Here is an 18,219-nt window from a genome sequence, read left to right on the forward strand (position 1 = left end):
CCGCCATCGTTTTCTGTAGCGCAGCCGGTGGTCCCGCGGATCTGTGTCTTGCTTCAACAGTGTTTGGACGGAACAGACCCCGGGACTCCCTCTCTTCCAGCTTCCGACTGGCTTCCAGTCTCTTCATTTACAACCTCTGGGACCATCTCCTCGGCCACCTCCTACTTCAGGGACCAACCAACAACGTTTTTTTGTGGTTCGCTCTTTATTGTCAACCATGAGCTCCCAGATTCGTCAGAATTATTCCACCGAGGTAGAGGCTGCAGTCAACCGCTTGGTCAATCTGCAGCTGCAGGCCTCCTACACCTACCTCTCTCTGGTGAGGGTACTGGGGACGCCCCTGGCCCCCAGTTTTCCCCGACTGCGCACTTCGGCCCTCTGCGCACGCGCTGGCCTTTGTCCCTTCCGGAAGTCCGAGGGCGGAGTCCATACGCCAGGACTCATCTCCTGCTAACCATTGTTCCTTCCATCTCCTCCCGCAGGGCTTCTATTTCGATCGAGACGATGTGGCTCTGGAGGGCGTGGGCCACTTTTTCCGGGAGTTGTCCGAGGAGAAACGCGAGGGCGCCGAGCGTCTCTTGAAGATGCAAAACCAGCGCGGCGGCCGCGCCCTCTTCCAGGACGTGCAGGTAAACGGTGGACTGGTAGCAAACTACACTTCCCAGCAGGCTCTGCGTGCGAGGCCCCTTAACCTAAGCCGTTTAGGTGTCGCGCGGGCGTCGGGGAGATCGAGTCTGTGCGAGTTGCTTGCTAGGGCTGGGAACGGGTGCACAGCCCAAGACCCGGTCTCCAGACCGCTCCGTAGTCTCCTGGGACATGTGGTTGTAAGGACTGGGGTGGATAAATACAAGCTCTCACACTTCTTCGTGCGCTAGGTCCCTGACCCCCAACGATTGTGGGAGATGGAGGTTTAGTCCTCTGTGTGTGGGTCTTTGTCTTCTATATAGAAACCGTCTCAAGATGAGTGGGGTAGAACCCTGGATGCCATGGAAGCCGCCATGGCCCTGGAGAAGAACCTGAACCAGGCTCTTTTGGATCTTCATGCTCTGGGCTCTACCCGCACCGACCCACATGTAAGTACCCCCTTCATCCTCAGCTTCCTCTCCTTATGGTCTAAATCATGATTCCCTTTGACTCTGTAGACTTCCTTCTGAGCTTCATTCCATCTGCCAAGTGTAACCTGTAAGTGGCAGCTCTGCCTCCCTCTTTCCAGGGATTGGGTTTCTAATTCCTCCTCTTCTCTCTTAGCTCTGTGACTTCCTGGAGAATCATTTCCTGGATGAGGAGGTGAAGCTCATCAAGAAGATGGGCGACCACCTGACTAACCTCCGCAGGCTCGCTGGCCCTGAAGCAGGGCCGGGCGGCTCTGAGTCAGGGCTGGGCGAGTATCTCTTCGAAAGGCTCACCCTCAAGCACGACTAGGAGCCTCCAGAGCCCAGCAGCCTTGAGAGGTCTGTTTGCATTTCCTGGTATCAGAGCTTCTACCTGAGCCTCACTCTCCAGCCATTAGGCAGCTTCTTAACCACGTTGGAGCCTTCTCCCAAGCATTGGACCAAGTGGCAATAAAGCTTTTTGCAGCAGCTGTTGTTTGTGTGTGTGTGTGTGTGGTGTGGGAAATGAGGGTGGGATGTATTTTTATAAGGCTTTTTGCTGCGCTGGGCTGGCAGGGAGAGAGGAGTTGGTTCTGTCTTCCATTTTCTTCACTGTTGTAAGGTGTAAGACCCCACCTGTGGGGTGTGTTGCAGTTGAGGATTCTCTGCTTACTTGCCTGGCTGTTAACTTCTAGATTGTAGAACCAGACTGCAGGGAACCTAATTTTATAAGAGCTGAAGTTGGTACCTGAAATCAGACACTGTTAGATGTCAGTAATCAGAAACGGCCCTATTTAACAAGTGATTATGGAGCCAGTTGAAGCTATTACTATTTAAATTGCATGGCAACCAGGAGGCACTCGCAGGTCTTACCTGCTCCAAAGGCTGCTTGCTACACCTTTAGAGAGATCATGGCCGGTGTTGTGGTAATCCCAATACAAGATACACCTGGGAAGAATTACTTGTCAAGTGGATCTGAGCAGCCAGAAGCACATGATGTCCAAGAAGTGCCCAGTGGGGGTTTGGAGCTCAGAACAAAAAAGGGATGTGAAACGTGGGGCCAAACTCCAGATGGGAACTGAAGAAGCTTAAATGAGACTTTAACATCTGCTGGGTCCAAGCTATAAAACTGCTGTGACAGTTCTGATCCCCCTCCCCCACCCTTTGTGGTGAAAGAGGAAACTAAGTGGCTGCTGGTCATCTGTCCTGCCTGCTGAGCACCATACTCCTGTCATAGCAGTTTGGTGGGTACTGATTGTGGGGGAGAGGGGACTAAAATGTGTCTGTCACCCACACAGTGGCTAACAGGAAAAATGGTCACATACCCAAATAAAAACGAGCTGTCTAACTCCCTGAGTAGTGATTGGCTCAGAGATTCAACTAGTATGGCCTAGTGAAGATAAGAACTAAAAAGAAAAAGATTTTTCCTGAAAATAGTGCCATCCAGGGCACAGTGGGGCCAAACTACACAGAGATCACAGGACTTGAGCCAGTGCTGTCCATCTGTGATGTCCAGGAGGGTAGCCATGAACCACATGGGGCCATTGAACACTTGCATATGGATAGAGTTACTGAGAAACTGCATTTAATTTAAATAACTACCTGTGGTTTGTGGTTGTCCTATGGATCTTCCAGTCACAAAAGGCCTTTATACCAAAGATTACTTGAGCCAAAATTTTTGTTGCAAATCAGGTCCCAACTAAACAGTCAGAGCTGCCTTCTGTGAGGTCTTAGATCAGCAATCCAAGTGTCTCCACAACAGAAGGATAAGGCACCAGGGAGGGGGCCAGGACAGGGACTAAGCCCAGGAGTTTGGAGGGGTCAGGACTGAGGACCACCAAGAGCTCATTTCCCACCACACCATTATATTCTTAAATATAGATGTATTTTTTCATCTCCAGACACACTCCAATCACACCCCTTCTGCCCTCCCACTCCCAAATGCAAACCAAGCAGTGCATCAGACAGCACAGCACACATGAAGGGGCCCTCTTTCACCGAAGCTGGGGATAGGGCACAGCTTGGGGATGAAAGAGCTTCAAGGTAAATGTGGGGTTCTAGAACCCAGTGAGTGCAGTTCTAGATCAGGGGAAAGAGAACAGGATGCAGCACAGTGATAAGTTTCCAGATTCAGCAGTCGGGAGCTAGGACCTAGTGGTTTCACAGCAGGCTGAGTGGTTGGGGGTGGGGGTAGATATCCAGTTATGTCCTCAGCAGGGAGGTTCCCTGAAGAGCACAGAAGGAGTCTCCGATACACGATAGATACATGATACGCGGGAGAGCTGAGACTCAGTGAAGGAGGAATAGGATCTGGTCCACAGAAGGCCAGAAAGGCAGAAAGGTGTTTAGACCAGTACTGTATGTTCTCCTGAGGGAATGAAGAGCCAAGTGGTTTTGCCACCCCTGGCTTGACCAAAGTGTGGGGAACAACAGGAGCAGGGGTGGAGGGATCCTCCAGGCAGAGCCAGACACTCTAGGGAGGACTAGACCATGAGCCTGTCCTGGTGTCCGAGTTCTGGAGTTGAAATGGAGTACCATCCACATTTGATTATCTTAGTCCCTGAAAGTGCCTTGGCTCTGGACTTGACTGTCACATTAGCAGGGACATCATGTGGTTCCAGACCAGGCCTGAGCATGGCATGCTCTGTATGCTGTAGAATTTGCAAACCACAAAGGGCTGTAGGGGATCCAGCCTGGAAAGCAACAGGCCAGGTTTCCTAAAACCTCTGGCACCGTCACAGAGTAATGGCAGATTCTTAGCCTCTGGGACCCAGTCCAGGTCTGAGGACTCCAGGACACAGATTATGCATTCTGGAACTGGAGAAAGGCACAGCATAGTGGATTCTGGAGTTTGGGGACTCCAAGAGGGGAGCCTGAGTGGCTGGAGTGTATGGTGGAAGGGGCGGAGCTATGGACCACACAGAGTGTGGATCCCACTAGGAATTTGGAGTGGGGTTCAAGACCAGTGCCTTTCTGCACCCAGCCTCTGAGGAGGGAGGCAGGACAGGCAAAGAGTGTCGGACCTGTGACTTAGTTGCGCTCCTCACCCAGGGAGCTAGCGGGGCTGAGGGGCTCGCTGGGGCTGCTGAGCGAACTGGAGGGCGCTGTGTCCACCGAGTTGCGTTTGTTACCGCCGGTGGAAGGACAGGGGGCGCGGCGCGGCCACTCAGGTGCACGGATGTTACGCCGATCCTTGGCTGCCTCCTCTTCCTCGTCATAACGCTCGCCGTCTTCCTCGGGTGGCACGTCCCGGGGCTCCTCCTCGTCCTCGCTCTGGTGCGGGCTGGAGTGCCGTGACAGTGAAGGCGACGGTGGCACTGAAGCCGGCCGTGGGTATCGGTAGCCCTGTGCCTGCAAATGGACGTGGTCACAAACGACGGCTGGCTGAAGCCCCTACTGTCCTGTCCAGGCATCCAGCTGCCCTCGACGCCTTCCCACTCCTGAAAGGACTAGCTCCCAGCCCAACAGAGATCCCGGGTACACTCACCGCTTCCGCCTCCTGGGGCTCGTAGGTGAAGTGATCTGGAAAGGCCTTGGCCAGCGCCATGTGGCGTGCGGACATATAGTACTTGGGAGAAGGAACAGGAAGGGGGGTCAGAGGGCGCGGGGGAGTCAGAGCCGGATCCCGCCTCCGTGCAGACGGTGGGACGGTGAACCCTGGCCACACCTTTTATGCAGATGACCACATGCAGCACCTTCCAGTTTGCCCCTATGCAAATGACCACCCTTCTGACTCCACCCCCCATGTAGATAAGCAGAACCAAGTCTCTGAGCCACACCCCTATGCAAATAAAGAGCTTTCTTAAAGGGGCAGGAACTGTTAAAAGTAGGAGACCCTGCTCCCTGCGCCAGCCTTCTGAGGATGAGGAACCAGAGACTCAGAGCTGAAAGCGGCTGATTCACCGTTACAGAGTAAGGAGAGGAGGTGGGTCATACCCGGCCTAGGTATTTCCAGTCCAGAAGGTCAGAGAGGCGCTCCGTGCGATTCCGTTGGATGATGCGCTGCCGCCGGCTCTGCTGGCAGAAGCTGTAGAGGAAGGAAGTGAGCTGGGAGCAGGAATCGTCCAGGCTGCGGAACCGCCGGTCCAGAATGTAGATGCCTGCAGAGGCCGGGACCAGGGTTCAGAAGATGGCCTGGGAGACTTTCATTCACCCCAGGACTCTGCGGCACCAGGAACCCCCCTCCCCGAGGGACCTAAGACCCCAGGATCCTGGAGTCCTGGCTCTCAACCTCCCTTCTCTCTAGCTCTCATGGGTCTGCGCGCTGACCGTAAGCCGAAGGATCCGCGATGTGCTCCTCCATAAAGCAGCCGAAGCCGGAGAGGTTGGTGGAGATACTGGGAATGCCCATAACCGTGCACTCAGCTGCGGGAAGGCGCGAGAAAGGCCCACTTAGCGTCCCCTTCTCTCCTGCTATTTTAATCACAATAAAAGCATCAACAGCGCCCTCTACTGGTGCCTGTACCAAGTGCCGGGCGCCGTGCCAAGCAGGTCAGTGAGCCCGCACAACCACGTTGTGCCTTGGGCTATTGTTATTTTCTCTATTTCTCACAGGGGAAGCTAAGACGCTCAGAAAAGGGAACTAACTGTGACAAGGACTCAGGATGTGGAAAAGTCTATAGTTGGGAGATAAGGCTCCTAATTTATTGAGCATGCCAACATCCATTATTTTACTTAATCCTCACAAAATATAAAATACTTTCTTGTGCCAGAGCTGCACTATTTTGGTTATCATAATGTCTTAGTCAGTCCGGGGTTTTTTTGTTTTTTTGTTTTTTGGGGGTTTTTTTGCAGCTGGCCGGTACAAGGATTGAACCCTGAATCTTGGTGTTATCAGCACCATGCTCTAATATAATTTTTATGTAAGTGTTCCTAAAAACTTCTGTAAGCTGCAGAAGCAGGCACTAAATATAACAAAGGTTATGGGAAAAAGAGGGCTGCGGCTGACCACACAAAACCTATGCACCATTGTAACCACAGCAGAAACAAAACTGGCAAAACTCCTAATTATCACGCAAGAACAGTTTAAAAGACTTGTTAAATTACTAATAAATTAAGAAATACTACAAAAAATATGGTATTTATTTAGCTTTAAAAACATATGAATGTCACCTGGCTAGTTAGCTCAGTTGTTTAGAGTGTGGTCCAGGGTTTGATCCCTGTACCGTCCAGCTGCCAAAATAAAACAAACAAACAAGGGCCGGCCCATGGCTCACTTGGGAGAGTGCGGTGCTGATAACACCAAAGCCATGGGTTTGGATCGCTATATAGGGATGGCCGGTTAGCTCACTGGCTGAGCGTGGTGCTGACAACACCAAGTCAAGGGTTAAGATCCCCTTACTGGTTATCTTTTTAAAAACAAATAAACAAACAAATCTCTACAGTGAGGCACTGTAAAGAATTTTTTATATTAAAAAAAAAAAAAAAAACCAAAACATATGAAAGTAGCTTCCTTGAAAATGGTGTGAGGAAGGGTTGAGTTTGGGGGCCAGGGCAAAGTGTCTCAAAATGAGGAAGAACTGCGAATAAGCATTTCCAACTCAGAGCATGTGGATAAAGAGAGACAACAAGAAGAAGGTGGAGTTGACGGGCACCTGGGACAGCTCAGAAAAAGACTTCACCACACTCAGTTGTGTTAGTGAATTGTGCATTCAGCTGCTGTTATGGGGTGTGTGTGTGTGTGCACAAACATCAGCAAATTGGGGGAAATCAGTGTGAACCATGACATTCACTTGAGACTGACATCAGTCCTCTAGCTTTGCATTATATGAGCTACTTGTCAAAAAAAAATGTGCTGTAGCATTTACCAGACTATTACCATTTACTTTTTTTCACAAAGGAAAAAACTGGGGCTCAGAGAAGGACAGTGCCTTGCCTCAGAATCACGCCAGATCTGATTAGGACCTCACGACCATGAGGTCCCCTACCCGCTGCACTCACCCGGCGTGTAGCCCCAAGGCTCATAGTAGGATGGGAAGACCCCAAGATGGCAGCCACGGACAAACTCCTCATAGTCCACAGGGAGCAGCGGGCTGGTGGAGGAGAGGAACTCCGGATGGAAAATCACCTGGCAGTGAAAAAGAAGGGCTCAGCCTGAGCACCTTATGTAGTGACTCCTGAGATCCCAGAGTGGCCCAGAGAGGGTGAGAAACTTGCCTAAAGTCACACAGTAAAAACATATGGCAGGATAAAGATTTAAACCTAAATTTGTATGCCTCAGAAGCCAGGTTTCTTTCTAAACATAGCAATGCCTTTGATAAACTGGGGGATGGGGATGTGAAGCCCAGGGCTCAACCCCCTCCCTCTGCCATGCCTAACCCCTAGCCAGTGACCTTACCTTCACCCTGTCAGCACTGCTATTGAAGAGGCCAATTCGGCGGATGGTGGTCAGGATGGGGTCTGAGGAGTCGTCCAACATATTGTGGGTGCACACAGGGGGGAAAGACTGCCGCTGTAGGGGCCACACGTGGGTGGGGGGTCAGGCAAGGGACAGAGGTCCTCCTACTTCCCCATGAGCCACGCTGACCCTGGGGATCCAAGGAGACCACAATTCCCACCAGGCTATGGGACAACAAACCCCAAAGATTACCAAGAGTCATAGATTCCTACTTGGCTCTATCTGTAAAGATTCTCTTTCCCTCAACCACCATGAGCCTAAGAGAACTACAATTCCCAGCTGTCTTTGAGGCAGAGCTAGTGTTAACATGCCAACTGACTATAGGGAGTTATAGCTATCTCCTTCTTACTTGGCTCTGTCATTAAAGAGACCCAGAGGAGCTATAACTCTCCCCAGTCAATGAGGGCACAGACTGTGCCAATATGGTAGCAAATCTCAGGGTCTGCTGGGAGTTTAAAGGTTCTATTCACCTTCAGTCTACTGAGTCCAGGGACCCAAGAAACTACAACTCCCAGCAACCCCATGGCAGAACCATTTCCAGTTAGGGACTATTGGAAACTACAGTTTAGCCAAAAGCAGTTCATAGCTTGTTTATGCAACTTAGCTGTCTAGGTTTGTATTCCCCTCGAAATGGTTCACCGATTCTGACCACAGATCCCTTGACCACAGGAATGAAAGAACTCTAACTCCCAGAAGCCGCCAGGGCGAGGGAAGAGCTAATATAGCTGAAAGCCCTGAGGGCTGCTGGGAGGTGTAATTTTCATTTTGTGATGGCCAGCCAATTCTAAGGTTTCCCGCCCACCTAATTCCATCAACCTCAGGAATCTAAAGAAGCTACAGCTCCCAGGGCTGTTTGGATCTCTATACCTGCCAGATGCCAGAAAGAAAAAAAAAAAAAAAAAGACACAGTCACTGGGATAAGAAACAGCAACTCCTGAGAATTTTCAATGTTCTCCAGGGAATGCCAGGTGTTTTAGCTGAACTTCTGGCTCCATCCCTGAAGAGGCCCAATGAAACTACCACTCCCAGCAGTCTCTGGGGGCAGAGGTGGAGTCAGTATGCAGCAAGGCCCACAGAGAGTTGGGAGTTGTAGTTCTTTAGTGGCTGTCTCGACTTTTTTTTTTTAAGAGATTCATTTTATTTTATTTATTTTTTTTTTTAATTTTATTTTGTCGATATACATTGTGGCTGATTATTGTTGCCCATCACCAAAAGTCTCGACTTTCTAAACTTCCCTTTCACCCTTTGTCCATTGACCCCAGGGACTCAAAAAAACCACAACTCCCAGCAGCCTTTGTGGCAGAATAAGCCACAGAAAACAGCCTGCCCTAAGTGTTTCTGGGAATTAAAGTTCTGCCAGTCAGTTCACACCCTTCCCTGAACCTCAGAATTGATCCCTGGATAAGGGCTGCCCCTGAAAGCAGAACTCCCAGCAATCTCTGGGGTCAGAGCTAAGACGGCAAGCTGTTTCTGGGACTGCTAGGAACTGCCATCTCCTGGCACAGAGGTCCAAACCATACCTGCGTGGCAAAGATGGCTCTCTTCATCATAGTGAAATCTTCCTTGTCCAGCATCTTGTTCATGTCTGGGAGGCTCCCCCTGCAAGGCAAGCAGGGGTATGCATCTGGGAATGGGGTGATGACAGAGGTTAGGATCCAGGAGGGTACAGGGCTGAGGGCAGGCCACTCACACCAGTAAAGACTCGTAAAGCTTCCTTCCAAACTTCTCTTTCACAGTGTTGGCTGTGTCCCTGGAAGGGGTAGGGTAACAGTATCACATATATACTTGTTGTCATTTATTGTTAGGCTTCTGGGGCAGCAGGGAAACTGAGGTCCGAGCAAGGAAGCTGAACCTCTGGGATGGAAGATGGGAATCAGGGGAACAGGCTCTGGCAGGCCATTGTGTCTGGCATCAGCTGTGTGGCCAGGGACAGGTGGCCTTCCCTCTCTGACTTCAGTGACTCATGTCAGATGGGGATAAAAATAGAATCAGAGGTTTGCAATGAGGACTCAATGAGGTCATGATGAAAAGTGAACAGTGCCCCTGGCACACACTGAGCCTTCCAGAAATGTCAGCTATTATTAGGACTTGTACTAGTCCTGGAGATGGCAACGCTAAGCCCCATTTTATAAAAAAGGAAAAGAAGATTCTAAGAAAGGAACATTCAGGTACACAACTAAAGCTAGCAGAGTGTCATTCTACAGCTCCTCTGTCACTCCTGTTTACAATCATCCCATAGTTCTGGCCTCATTTTCTATCCCATCTCCTGTGGACATGCCGTTCCAGCCACTCCGGCCTCCTCATCATTTCTCAAACATGCCTCCAGGCATTTGCACTTGCTGTTTCCCAGATATGCACAGGGCTGGCGCCCTCATCTCCTTCATTGGTCTCCACCCAATGGCACTTTCGCATGTGGCCTGTACTAATAATCTTGTTTTATATTCCAGTCCTGCTTGCTTTATTTATTTATTCTGCCAGAACACTTTCTATAGAATTTTCTAGAATGCAAGCTCCAGAAGGGCAGGGATTTTATCTTTCTTGTTCACAGTTGTGTTCCCTGGATCTGAAACAGTGCCTAGCACATGGCAGATGCTCAATGAATATCTGACGGCTAATGAATGAATGGGTTTTACAGAAGAGGACACTGAAGCTAAGAGAGGGGCAGTGGTCTGCCTAACGTCACAAAGCCAGCAAGGGTCAGTGGCATGAGTGGAACCTTGCCAGTTTAATATCAGAGCCCTGGTCACACTTGTCCTGCCTGTGACTTCTTACTGCCCCTGAGCTGGAGGTGTCTTAAGCAAGGAACTTCACTCGGAATTGGTGGGGCAGGTTGATCATGTTACAGATGACAAAAGTGAGACTCCAGGAGAAACACTGGACCCAAAGCACACAGCTGGGAGTGAGACTGGCTGGGATCCTGGGCCAAGGGCTGCTGACCAAAGCTGCTTTCGCACGGCTTGGCCCTTTAGGGTTTCCACGTTGAAATTGTTGGTCCGAGCTGGCATGATGAAGAAGGCAACCACTGTCTGCTCACTGCTGTTTACCTTGGGCAGAGGAAAATGAGAGGGAAGGTCAAGATCATATGGGGGCAGCCTGGGTCCACTCACCCTTTCCCATCCCCCAAGACCACTAGGACCCTGCTATGCCTCTTCATGTCGAGGAGAATTATAGGACAGAGAATTCTTTCTGGGTCTCTGCACTCTCCCCTCACCCCCTCACCCCACTCCTGCACACACACACAGATTACTCCCTGCCACCTCCCTGGGTCTCTGTTCTCCCCAGTTATGTACTGATTTTCTTGTCCTCCCTTTGTCCCCTCACAGCCCAAGCCTCACTCTGAGCAGATAGTTGAGCCGGGCCAAGGCCTCCAGGAAGACATCAGCGCCCTTGTTGGAGAATTCATAGCGGCCGGCAATAAAGAAGTACAGGGTCTTGTCCAAGTTGAAGTCCAGGTGCCTGAAGAAGCCACAAGGCAGGGTGAAGCCCAAGACCCTCACCCTCTAGCGCTGGCTCAAAACTACAAATCCCAGAAGCTACGGGGACAAAGAATACCTTAAACAATGCAGAGGCATCACAGTGCCTCCTTGGACTTGTGGTTCTTTTCTCTTCAGATGGGGCTCTCCTTTAATACTCAACCCCTTGTTCCGTCACTCAAGAACTCAGGAGGCTGAGCACCCAGCTGCCTCCTCCTTCAGACCCAGGAGTCCAGACCATCAGCTGCCCCATCCCTCAGACCTAGAAGTCCAGGCTCCCAAATTCCCCACCCCCTTTAAGACCACCCAGTTCAATGTATATGGCCCACTTACCCATAAAAATGGCCTCGCACAAACTCTTGGATTCGAGCCTTGCTCTGAGCATGGAGGTTTTGGAACTCATGCATGGCAGAGAACTTCTTCACATTCAGTCCGTTGGGGGTCACAATATCTGGCATAGGAGGAGAAGGTCCTGTGTTTGATTCTTCATTTCTTCATTCAGATCAATGTGATTGAATGAATCAATGAAGGAAAGACCCCTTTCCTTTTGCAATGTCTTTGCTTCAACAGCTCCACTGTGAGCTCCCTTGGTAACCCACTTACCCGGCCACCCAGATGCCTTCTTGCCCAATATTACTCACTTACGTTCACAAGCACAACTGTAAGTCTCCTCAGCTCCTGCAAATGGCTAACCAGACATGGACCTGATCCACATCAGGGATTCTGGAAGTTCTTTCATTTTCCCTTATCCCATTCTGAGATGGAAATGATTAAACACCCCCAAAGTCCTGCTTCTCCCAGGAATACGCTCTATCTTTAACCCTCTTTCTGAGACCCAACCATTTCCTCTCCTCATGGATATTAAAGCCTATCAATGAAAAACTACAACCCCATCAGTTCCTAGGGCAAAGTTCTGGGAACATATGGAGCTGGCCAGTCAAAGGCCTCCGGAACTTGAAGTTCTCACCTATGGTCATTGAGAATGGGTATTAAGGGCTGGGAAGTACTCCCTACTTTTCTCAAAAACAAAGTCCACTGACCCTCCATTCCCTTTCAGAAGACTAATATCTACATTAGCTAATTACATCATTTTACCATTTCTGAAATTAATATCAAGGAAAGTATATCTCCCATTAGCCTCCACTGTATATAGAGCTGGGCAGCCTTATATGCCAGTCACCCTCTCAGGGCCTTCTGGGCGTTGTTCTCTGCTCTTAACAGTAAAAAATTGGTACTGGCTTTGGTATAGTTGCCTACCTCATTCATGTCTAGAGAACCCAGCCCAGCCCCTACCTGCTTTCCTCTTGAGTAGGTGCTGAGCCTCGATGGCAGTGATCTGGGACACAGTAGTGAAGACGTGAGCACAGTGGGCTGCTGCCCGCTCCATGCAGTAGCGGTGATAGATTTGCCTCTCACCTGCTTCCTTGTCCACGTTGAACTGGGTGGGAAGGGAGCGCAGTCATGTTAGGAGGATTGGGGAGAAGACTGGTGGTTCAGACTTCAGGGTCCTGGGGGAGGTTGGGACAGGTAGCTGGACTCCTGGTCTGAGGGAACAGTGGGCTGAGGACTTGAACTCGTGGGTCCTGGAAAAAGAGGGAGCTTGATCCCTTTGGGCTTCCCCGAGCTTTAGGCAGTGCTGAAATACTCGCAGTTCCCCATCTGCCACACTCCCAGCTCACATTCTCCAGGTTGTTGTAGAAGTCCACAGCACCAGCACACAGGTAACGCCCCAGCAGTGTGGCATGGGTGGTGAAGATGGTGGCCACAGGCAGCCGCCGCGCACGGCACAGGCAGAGCCCGATCCCTGCTAACCACTCGTGGAAGTGTGCAACCACATGTGGCTTCTCCTCGCTCTGGGCCAGGAACTATGGGGCAACAGAGACAGGCCCACTGTGTCACCACGGTGTCATGAAGAGAATTAGCAATCCCCAACATAAACAAGGAAGCGGGGGAGAGGTAAATCTTTCACCACTACTGCACAGAGCAATCCCCATAGGACAAGGAACTATAATCCCAGAGGCAGCCAGACCAGCTGACTTCATTCCCAGAGGCTGATGGGAGCTGGGGTCTTTAGGGCCAATCTTCTAAGTCCTGGAAGGACTGAATTGAAAAGACTGAAGTTTTAGTGTCCCAAGTCGTAGACACAATTCCTGGAGAAAATACACTTCCTCACTCAAGGATAGGTATGCCTTTTGCACCCAACACTGGCAAAAGAAATACAACTTCCAGAATGCCCTAGGATCAGCCAGTTCCTAAATTGTCTCAGAGCGTGGGAAATTAAGTTTCTTGAGCCTTTTAAAGCGAAGAAGAAGGTAAAAACCAGGATTCCTGGGAAAACGCAAGCATTCAGGGCCCCATCTAAGAGCTTAAGTCCAGCCACTATTAGAGAACTACAACTCCCAGAATTCCCCGGCGCAACCCCTCCAGCCTCCACCAGGAGCTAATAGTTCAGAATCTCTACACTGGAAGACTGGAGTAAATGAAGCTGGGGAGCTTGGGTCTCTGAGGAAAGAAGAGACTGGGCCCCCGGATGTCCATGTCCCCAAAGATCAGAGTTAATCTTTGCATTAAAGGACCTACAACTCCCAGAATTCCCTGGGAGAAGCCCATCCTCTGCCCCAGGGACTGATGGTCATTGTAGTTCGAGCCCGGGTGGAAAAGCGTGAGATGGGGACAGGGAGTGGGGCCTACCTCACCCAGGAACCAGGTGGTGAGGAAGCCGAAGAGGACAGCATCGTTGGCCTCGCGGTCATACCAGGGTACTCCAATGTTGCAGGTATCCCAGAGCTCTCCTTTCCAGCGCTCCAGGGCCCAGGCTGAGGCCCCCACATCCAGGAGCACCACCAGGGGCCCCCCCTCGATCAGCCAGCGCCCGAAGTAAACCTGGGGGGACCCATACTGAGGCTTAGGGCTTTGGCCACACTTCTTCCTCCAGCATTTGAGGTTCTCCCGTTAAGCCTCAGTTGTCTGACCCTGTTTCTACACTGCTGCTAATTCCTCACCCACTGCCTTATTTCATTATCTGCTATGAGTTATTCCCACACTCTTTTTCCATTTCTGTCGCAACATTTCCCTGCCCCTTGCTTAGTTTCTATAACTGCTACCCTTCTCCCACCTGTTGTCTCCTTTTTCTACTTATAACCACATATTTTGCACATCCTTTCTCTGTGACCCCACTGCCTTGTCTCTGTGAGCCCAATGTTTTGTGACTCTTCTAATCATTTCTACCTGCCACCTTGTTTCTGTACCTGCTGCCACATTTCTCTTTCCAACCGTCATGTTCTTTCCCCCCACTGTCTTTTCTTTCTATTGCTAATTCCTCCCACAGGATGCTTCTTTAACTGTTCTTGCTGCCATATTTCTTTTCTCTGCTGCCTGATTACTGTCCCTTTCACCATATATTTGTCACCTCTAACCTCTTTCCTCTGCCTATTTAGTCCACAGTTACATTTCTTTTTCTTTTTGGCAGCTGGACGGTACAGGGATCCTAACCCTTGACCTTGGTGGTATAACACTGAGCTCTAACCAACTGAGCTAACCGGCCAGCCCTGTGGCCACACTTCTAACACAGCTTCTTTTCTCTTTCCTTGTTCCAGGGCAGCATTTTTCTACCCATTGCCACGTTTCTGAGACTTGCTGTCTCATTTCTGCCCCTGCCACATTTCTCCAGTTGGCTGCTTTCCTCCTGAGACCATGGCCTTGGTTCTGGGCCTGCTGCCACAGCTCTATCCAGTAGACAAGGAGTCATACTCCTCCCCATCCTGGCTTTTCCTGAACTAGGCCTGACTCCGAAGCCCCTCCCCCTCCCAGCTGTTGTCTGCCCTTTTGCTGGGGGGGGTCTATTCTTAGGCCCCCAGCACGTGGGGAGCAGCTGCCCTCGGGGAGGGAATGGGCTGTCCTGAGGTTCCTTAGGGACATGGTCTGGCCTGACTGGACTCTCGGCCCCACCCCAAACCAAAAGCTGTGAATGAGTGAAGAACTACTGTACCTCTCCCTCACATACATTGACCCGTCTGTACCTTACTTAGTCCTACTGCTTTGAGGCCCTCTCCTTGGGCAGCAGTGCTTCTCTTTCAGTCTTCATCCTGGAGCCCTGGGACTCTCCTCTCCTCTCTTTAATCCCTGGATCAGCCTATCTCAGACTCTCTCCCCCAGTCTGTGTGCCCATCTCTCCATTCTTCATCGATATTCCATCTTTCTCTTTCCTTCTAGGTCTGTTTTTCTCTCTGAAACACCTGGCAACCTCTCTTCTCTACCTAGAATCTGCCTATCTCCCTACTTCTCTAGCTCCTGGGGTCTCTTTCCATCCATACCTCTCCCTTTGTCTGCCTGTCTGTCCACCTCACTCTCCAAACTTGGCTGTTTATAGTAATAATAATAATGACAATAAGAGCTCACACAGTGCTAACTTCATACCAGGAACAGTGCAAAAGACATTATTATTAGTAACTATTTCATCCCCCCAACACCTTTATGAGGTAGATGCTATCACCATATTCATTAGCCAAGGTCCTAGGGGCAGCAAGTGGAGAGGCTGAATTTGAACTTCAGGCTCCAGAATCCTGCTCCTGCTCGCTTGCCTGACCCCAAGCCCACCTCACCTGGGCTCTGTCTGGCTGTCTAATCTTTCTGTCTAGTTCTTTTTCTCTCTCTGGGTCTGAGGATCTTGGCCTCTTGGATCTGTTTCTCAGTCATCTTGTACCTGCCATCTGTCCGTCTATTCTCCAACATCTGGGATCCACCTGCCTACTTCCTGGGGCCCTGCACCTGTATGAGTGCCTTATCACTCTTCCCTCCTTCGTGTCTACCCAGGAAAGTGCCATGTTGTGTCTGTCCATGCCTTCTTCACTCCCTGGGGCTGTCCACCCTCTTCCCCTTCTCTAGCTGCTGCTTCCACCCTGACAGTGAGCCATTTGCCTCCCTGCCCCAGGCCAGGCCATGTCCCACCTTGCAGCCCTTGCTGTTCATGGAGTCCAGTGTCCTCTTCAGGGCCGGCGTCGGGGGATCGAGCAGTTCCACCTGGGTCCTCACGCCCTGCTCCGTGTATGGTCCCACCAGATAGTAGTTGTCGCCCCATTCATCCCCCGTCACCTTCGCTTTTGTCTGCAGCACCGTGTAGATGCCACCCACTGTGGGCCCAAGTGTATGAGGACAGGCCCTGGCTGAGGGCCACAAGGCTGGGACCTGGGGTTGGGCAGGTGATGTGGGGGGTGCTGAGGCCCCAGACTCCTGGCTAAGGGCCAAGAGGGGACTGGGAGCCTATATTGTGGGGTAGAGGGTTAGAGGTTTGGGTCAAGGAGGAAAATGGGCTGGAAGGCATTGCTACTGGGTCTAAGAGAGAAGGGGACTGGGATCAGGACTCTGAGGATGGAGGGGGCTCAGGCTAGACTTCTGGGTCTAAGAGGAAGAGGCTGGGGACCTGGGTTCCTGGGTCTGAGGGAATGGGGGGCTGGGTCCCCAAGGATAGCAAAAGCTGAGGATTACCAGATCCCAGATTCCAAGTTCCCAGCTTAAAGGGGCTGGGTTTAAATTCTCAGTCAGTCTCCAGGACATGGTGGTGGAGAACCCTTCTTCACAGCCCTATTCAGCTTCTCACAGTTGCCCAAAAGAAGCCTGAATCATCATTCCCCATCCCCCAGGGACTCTCCTCTCCTAGGGACACAGGCGTGTAGGGTCCTGCCCATCCCAAGACCCCATTCCAGACCCAGGAATCTGGGCCCCCAACCTCCTCACCTTCTGGAGCCTGGGTTCCCAGCCTCCTCACCTTCTAGAGCCTGGGCCCTAGCAATACATGGTTTCATGTTTGAGGACCCTCTTTCATGCTGTGAGACCCAGTACATTTCTCCCTAGAAAACCCAGGAAAGCAAATCCCCAGTCCCTGCTCTTCTAAGGAGTGAGACTGCCTAGCTCCTGGGGATTCTAGCCCCAGCCTTCTCCAAAGCCAGAACCTCAGGCTCTTCAAAGCCCAGGACACAGAAATGCAGACTCCCAGCCACTCCCATCCTAGGGCCCAGCCCCTGACCAACTTAGGACTTCCCAGCCTTCCCCTATTCCAGTATGCTTGTGTCTCAGGCCACAGGCTCCTCTACTCCGAGGAACCGATTGCTCAGCCCTCAGCTCCTTCAAAGCCTAGGCATTTGGGCCCCCAACTCTCCTCCACCCTAGGAACTAAAAATTAGGGTCTCCAGCACCCTCGAATGGTCAGGTCCCTAGATTCTCCCACTCACGACTCATCCTATCTCCCAGTTGGCTCTCTCCTAAATCCAGAGTTACATCCCCTAGAACACTTCCCCTGGGACCACAGGTCTGAAACCTCAGCAGTTTCCCAGGTTTGCACACATAAGTCCCATTCCCCAATCCCCTTCCCTGTTCAGGACTCAGATCTCTGGTCTCTCGGAAGCCTCCCTTCAGGACCTAGGAACCTTTCATTTTAGCACCCTCTCCCCTAGGACCCAGGACTTGGGCTTCCAGCCTCCTTTCATCTTAAGGTAAGCAACTCATCCCTTCCCCCAAGGCCCAAAAGACACACTCCAGCCCCTCCTCAAGGGCACAGGAGTCATAGTCTCCTTAGCCAGGACCCAAGATTCTCCCATGTAGCTCCGTTCCCCTACGACTCAGAGTTCCGGGACCCCATCCCCGAATGCCCCTCTCGTCAAGGACCCCGACGCCTGGCGTGCTCACCCTTGTTGGCTACCTCCCAGGCCACCTCGAAGAGCACTGTATTCTCCAGGTCGAACTCATCCTCCCACTCCTCCAGTCCTGGCAGTGAGGACATGGACAAAGTGCGGCTTAGAGGCATGGCTGGCACGCGAAAGCGGCTCCGGGAACTTCAGGAGGGGACCCTGGCGGTGTCCGGGGAATGCACCAGGCAGGGTGCGGGGATGGGTAGCTGGTGCCGGACAGGAAGCTTGCAACGCTCTAGGCTTCCTATTGCACGACCGCACCCCCACCAGGGAGTGCTCGGACCTAGGTAGGAGGCGGCCGTAGCGTCACTGAGCCCAGTAGCTCCCCTGCAGTGAAACCTTGAGCCACCAGGAGTCGAGTCGGTGCCCGCCCCCCAGCCAAGGCCATTGGGCCGCGTCAGGGGGCGGGGGCTTCCGCGTTTCCTCATTGGTGGAGATGGTCTTGTTTGCTGTGTCCCTCCTCCGCCTTGGCGGTCGACGCGAACCCAAGGGGGCGGGGCTTGTCCGTAGTCTGAACAGAAGCGATTGGCCTTCAGCTTTGTCAATCAAGAGCTGGAGGCCCCAAAGTGGGGAGG

The 18,219-nt window shown here is 51.6% G+C and overlaps 2 protein-coding genes across 2 annotated transcripts; one reads left to right on the forward strand and one right to left on the reverse strand.

The window, feature by feature from the left end:
* The first annotated feature begins 27 nt into the window (after positions 1–27).
* Positions 28–1,586, forward strand: FTL (ferritin light chain). The gene is made up of 4 exons (XM_063089702.1): positions 28–319; positions 483–629; positions 948–1,073; positions 1,249–1,586. The coding sequence occupies exons 1-4, from the start codon at positions 218–220 to the stop codon at positions 1,420–1,422; spliced, it is 549 nt and encodes a 182-aa protein (XP_062945772.1). The 5' UTR covers positions 28–217; the 3' UTR covers positions 1,423–1,586.
* Positions 1,587–2,954: 1,368 nt separating this feature from the next.
* GYS1 (glycogen synthase 1) lies at positions 2,955–17,969 on the reverse strand. Its single transcript, XM_063088663.1, has 16 exons — positions 17,643–17,969; positions 15,909–16,090; positions 13,653–13,844; positions 12,641–12,826; positions 12,255–12,399; positions 11,295–11,412; positions 10,824–10,944; positions 10,426–10,532; positions 9,179–9,238; positions 9,009–9,087; positions 7,429–7,542; positions 7,032–7,158; positions 5,361–5,456; positions 5,028–5,191; positions 4,579–4,659; positions 2,955–4,442 (listed from the first exon to the last, which is right to left on the reverse strand). Exons 1-16 carry the CDS (start codon positions 17,758–17,760, stop codon positions 4,122–4,124), a joined length of 2,211 nt encoding a protein of 736 aa, XP_062944733.1. The 5' UTR covers positions 17,761–17,969; the 3' UTR covers positions 2,955–4,121.
* Between the last annotated feature and the right edge of the window lie 250 nt (positions 17,970–18,219).

Source organism: Cynocephalus volans, chromosome 3 (assembly GCF_027409185.1).
Source record: "Cynocephalus volans isolate mCynVol1 chromosome 3, mCynVol1.pri, whole genome shotgun sequence".
NCBI lineage: Eukaryota > Metazoa > Chordata > Mammalia > Dermoptera > Cynocephalidae > Cynocephalus > Cynocephalus volans.

Excerpts from the sequence above, each read along its gene's own strand:
- FTL (XM_063089702.1), top strand. The coding sequence starts at position 218 with ATGAGCTCCCAGATTCGTCAGAATTATTCCACCGAGGTAGAGGCTGCA. Across the intron at positions 320-482 it reads CCTACACCTACCTCTCTCTG|GGCTTCTATTTCGATCGAGA; the intron begins GTGAGGGTACTG and ends CTCCTCCCGCAG. Across the intron at positions 630-947 it reads CCCTCTTCCAGGACGTGCAG|AAACCGTCTCAAGATGAGTG; the intron begins GTAAACGGTGGA and ends TCTTCTATATAG.
- GYS1 (XM_063088663.1), bottom strand. The coding sequence starts at position 17,760 with ATGCCTCTAAGCCGCACTTTGTCCATGTCCTCACTGCCAGGACTGGAG. Across the intron at positions 12,827-13,652 it reads CCACCTGGTTCCTGGGTGAG|TTCCTGGCCCAGAGCGAGGA; the intron begins GTAGGCCCCACT and ends GTTGCCCCATAG. Across the intron at positions 12,400-12,640 it reads TCTACAACAACCTGGAGAAT|TTCAACGTGGACAAGGAAGC; the intron begins GTGAGCTGGGAG and ends CTTCCCACCCAG.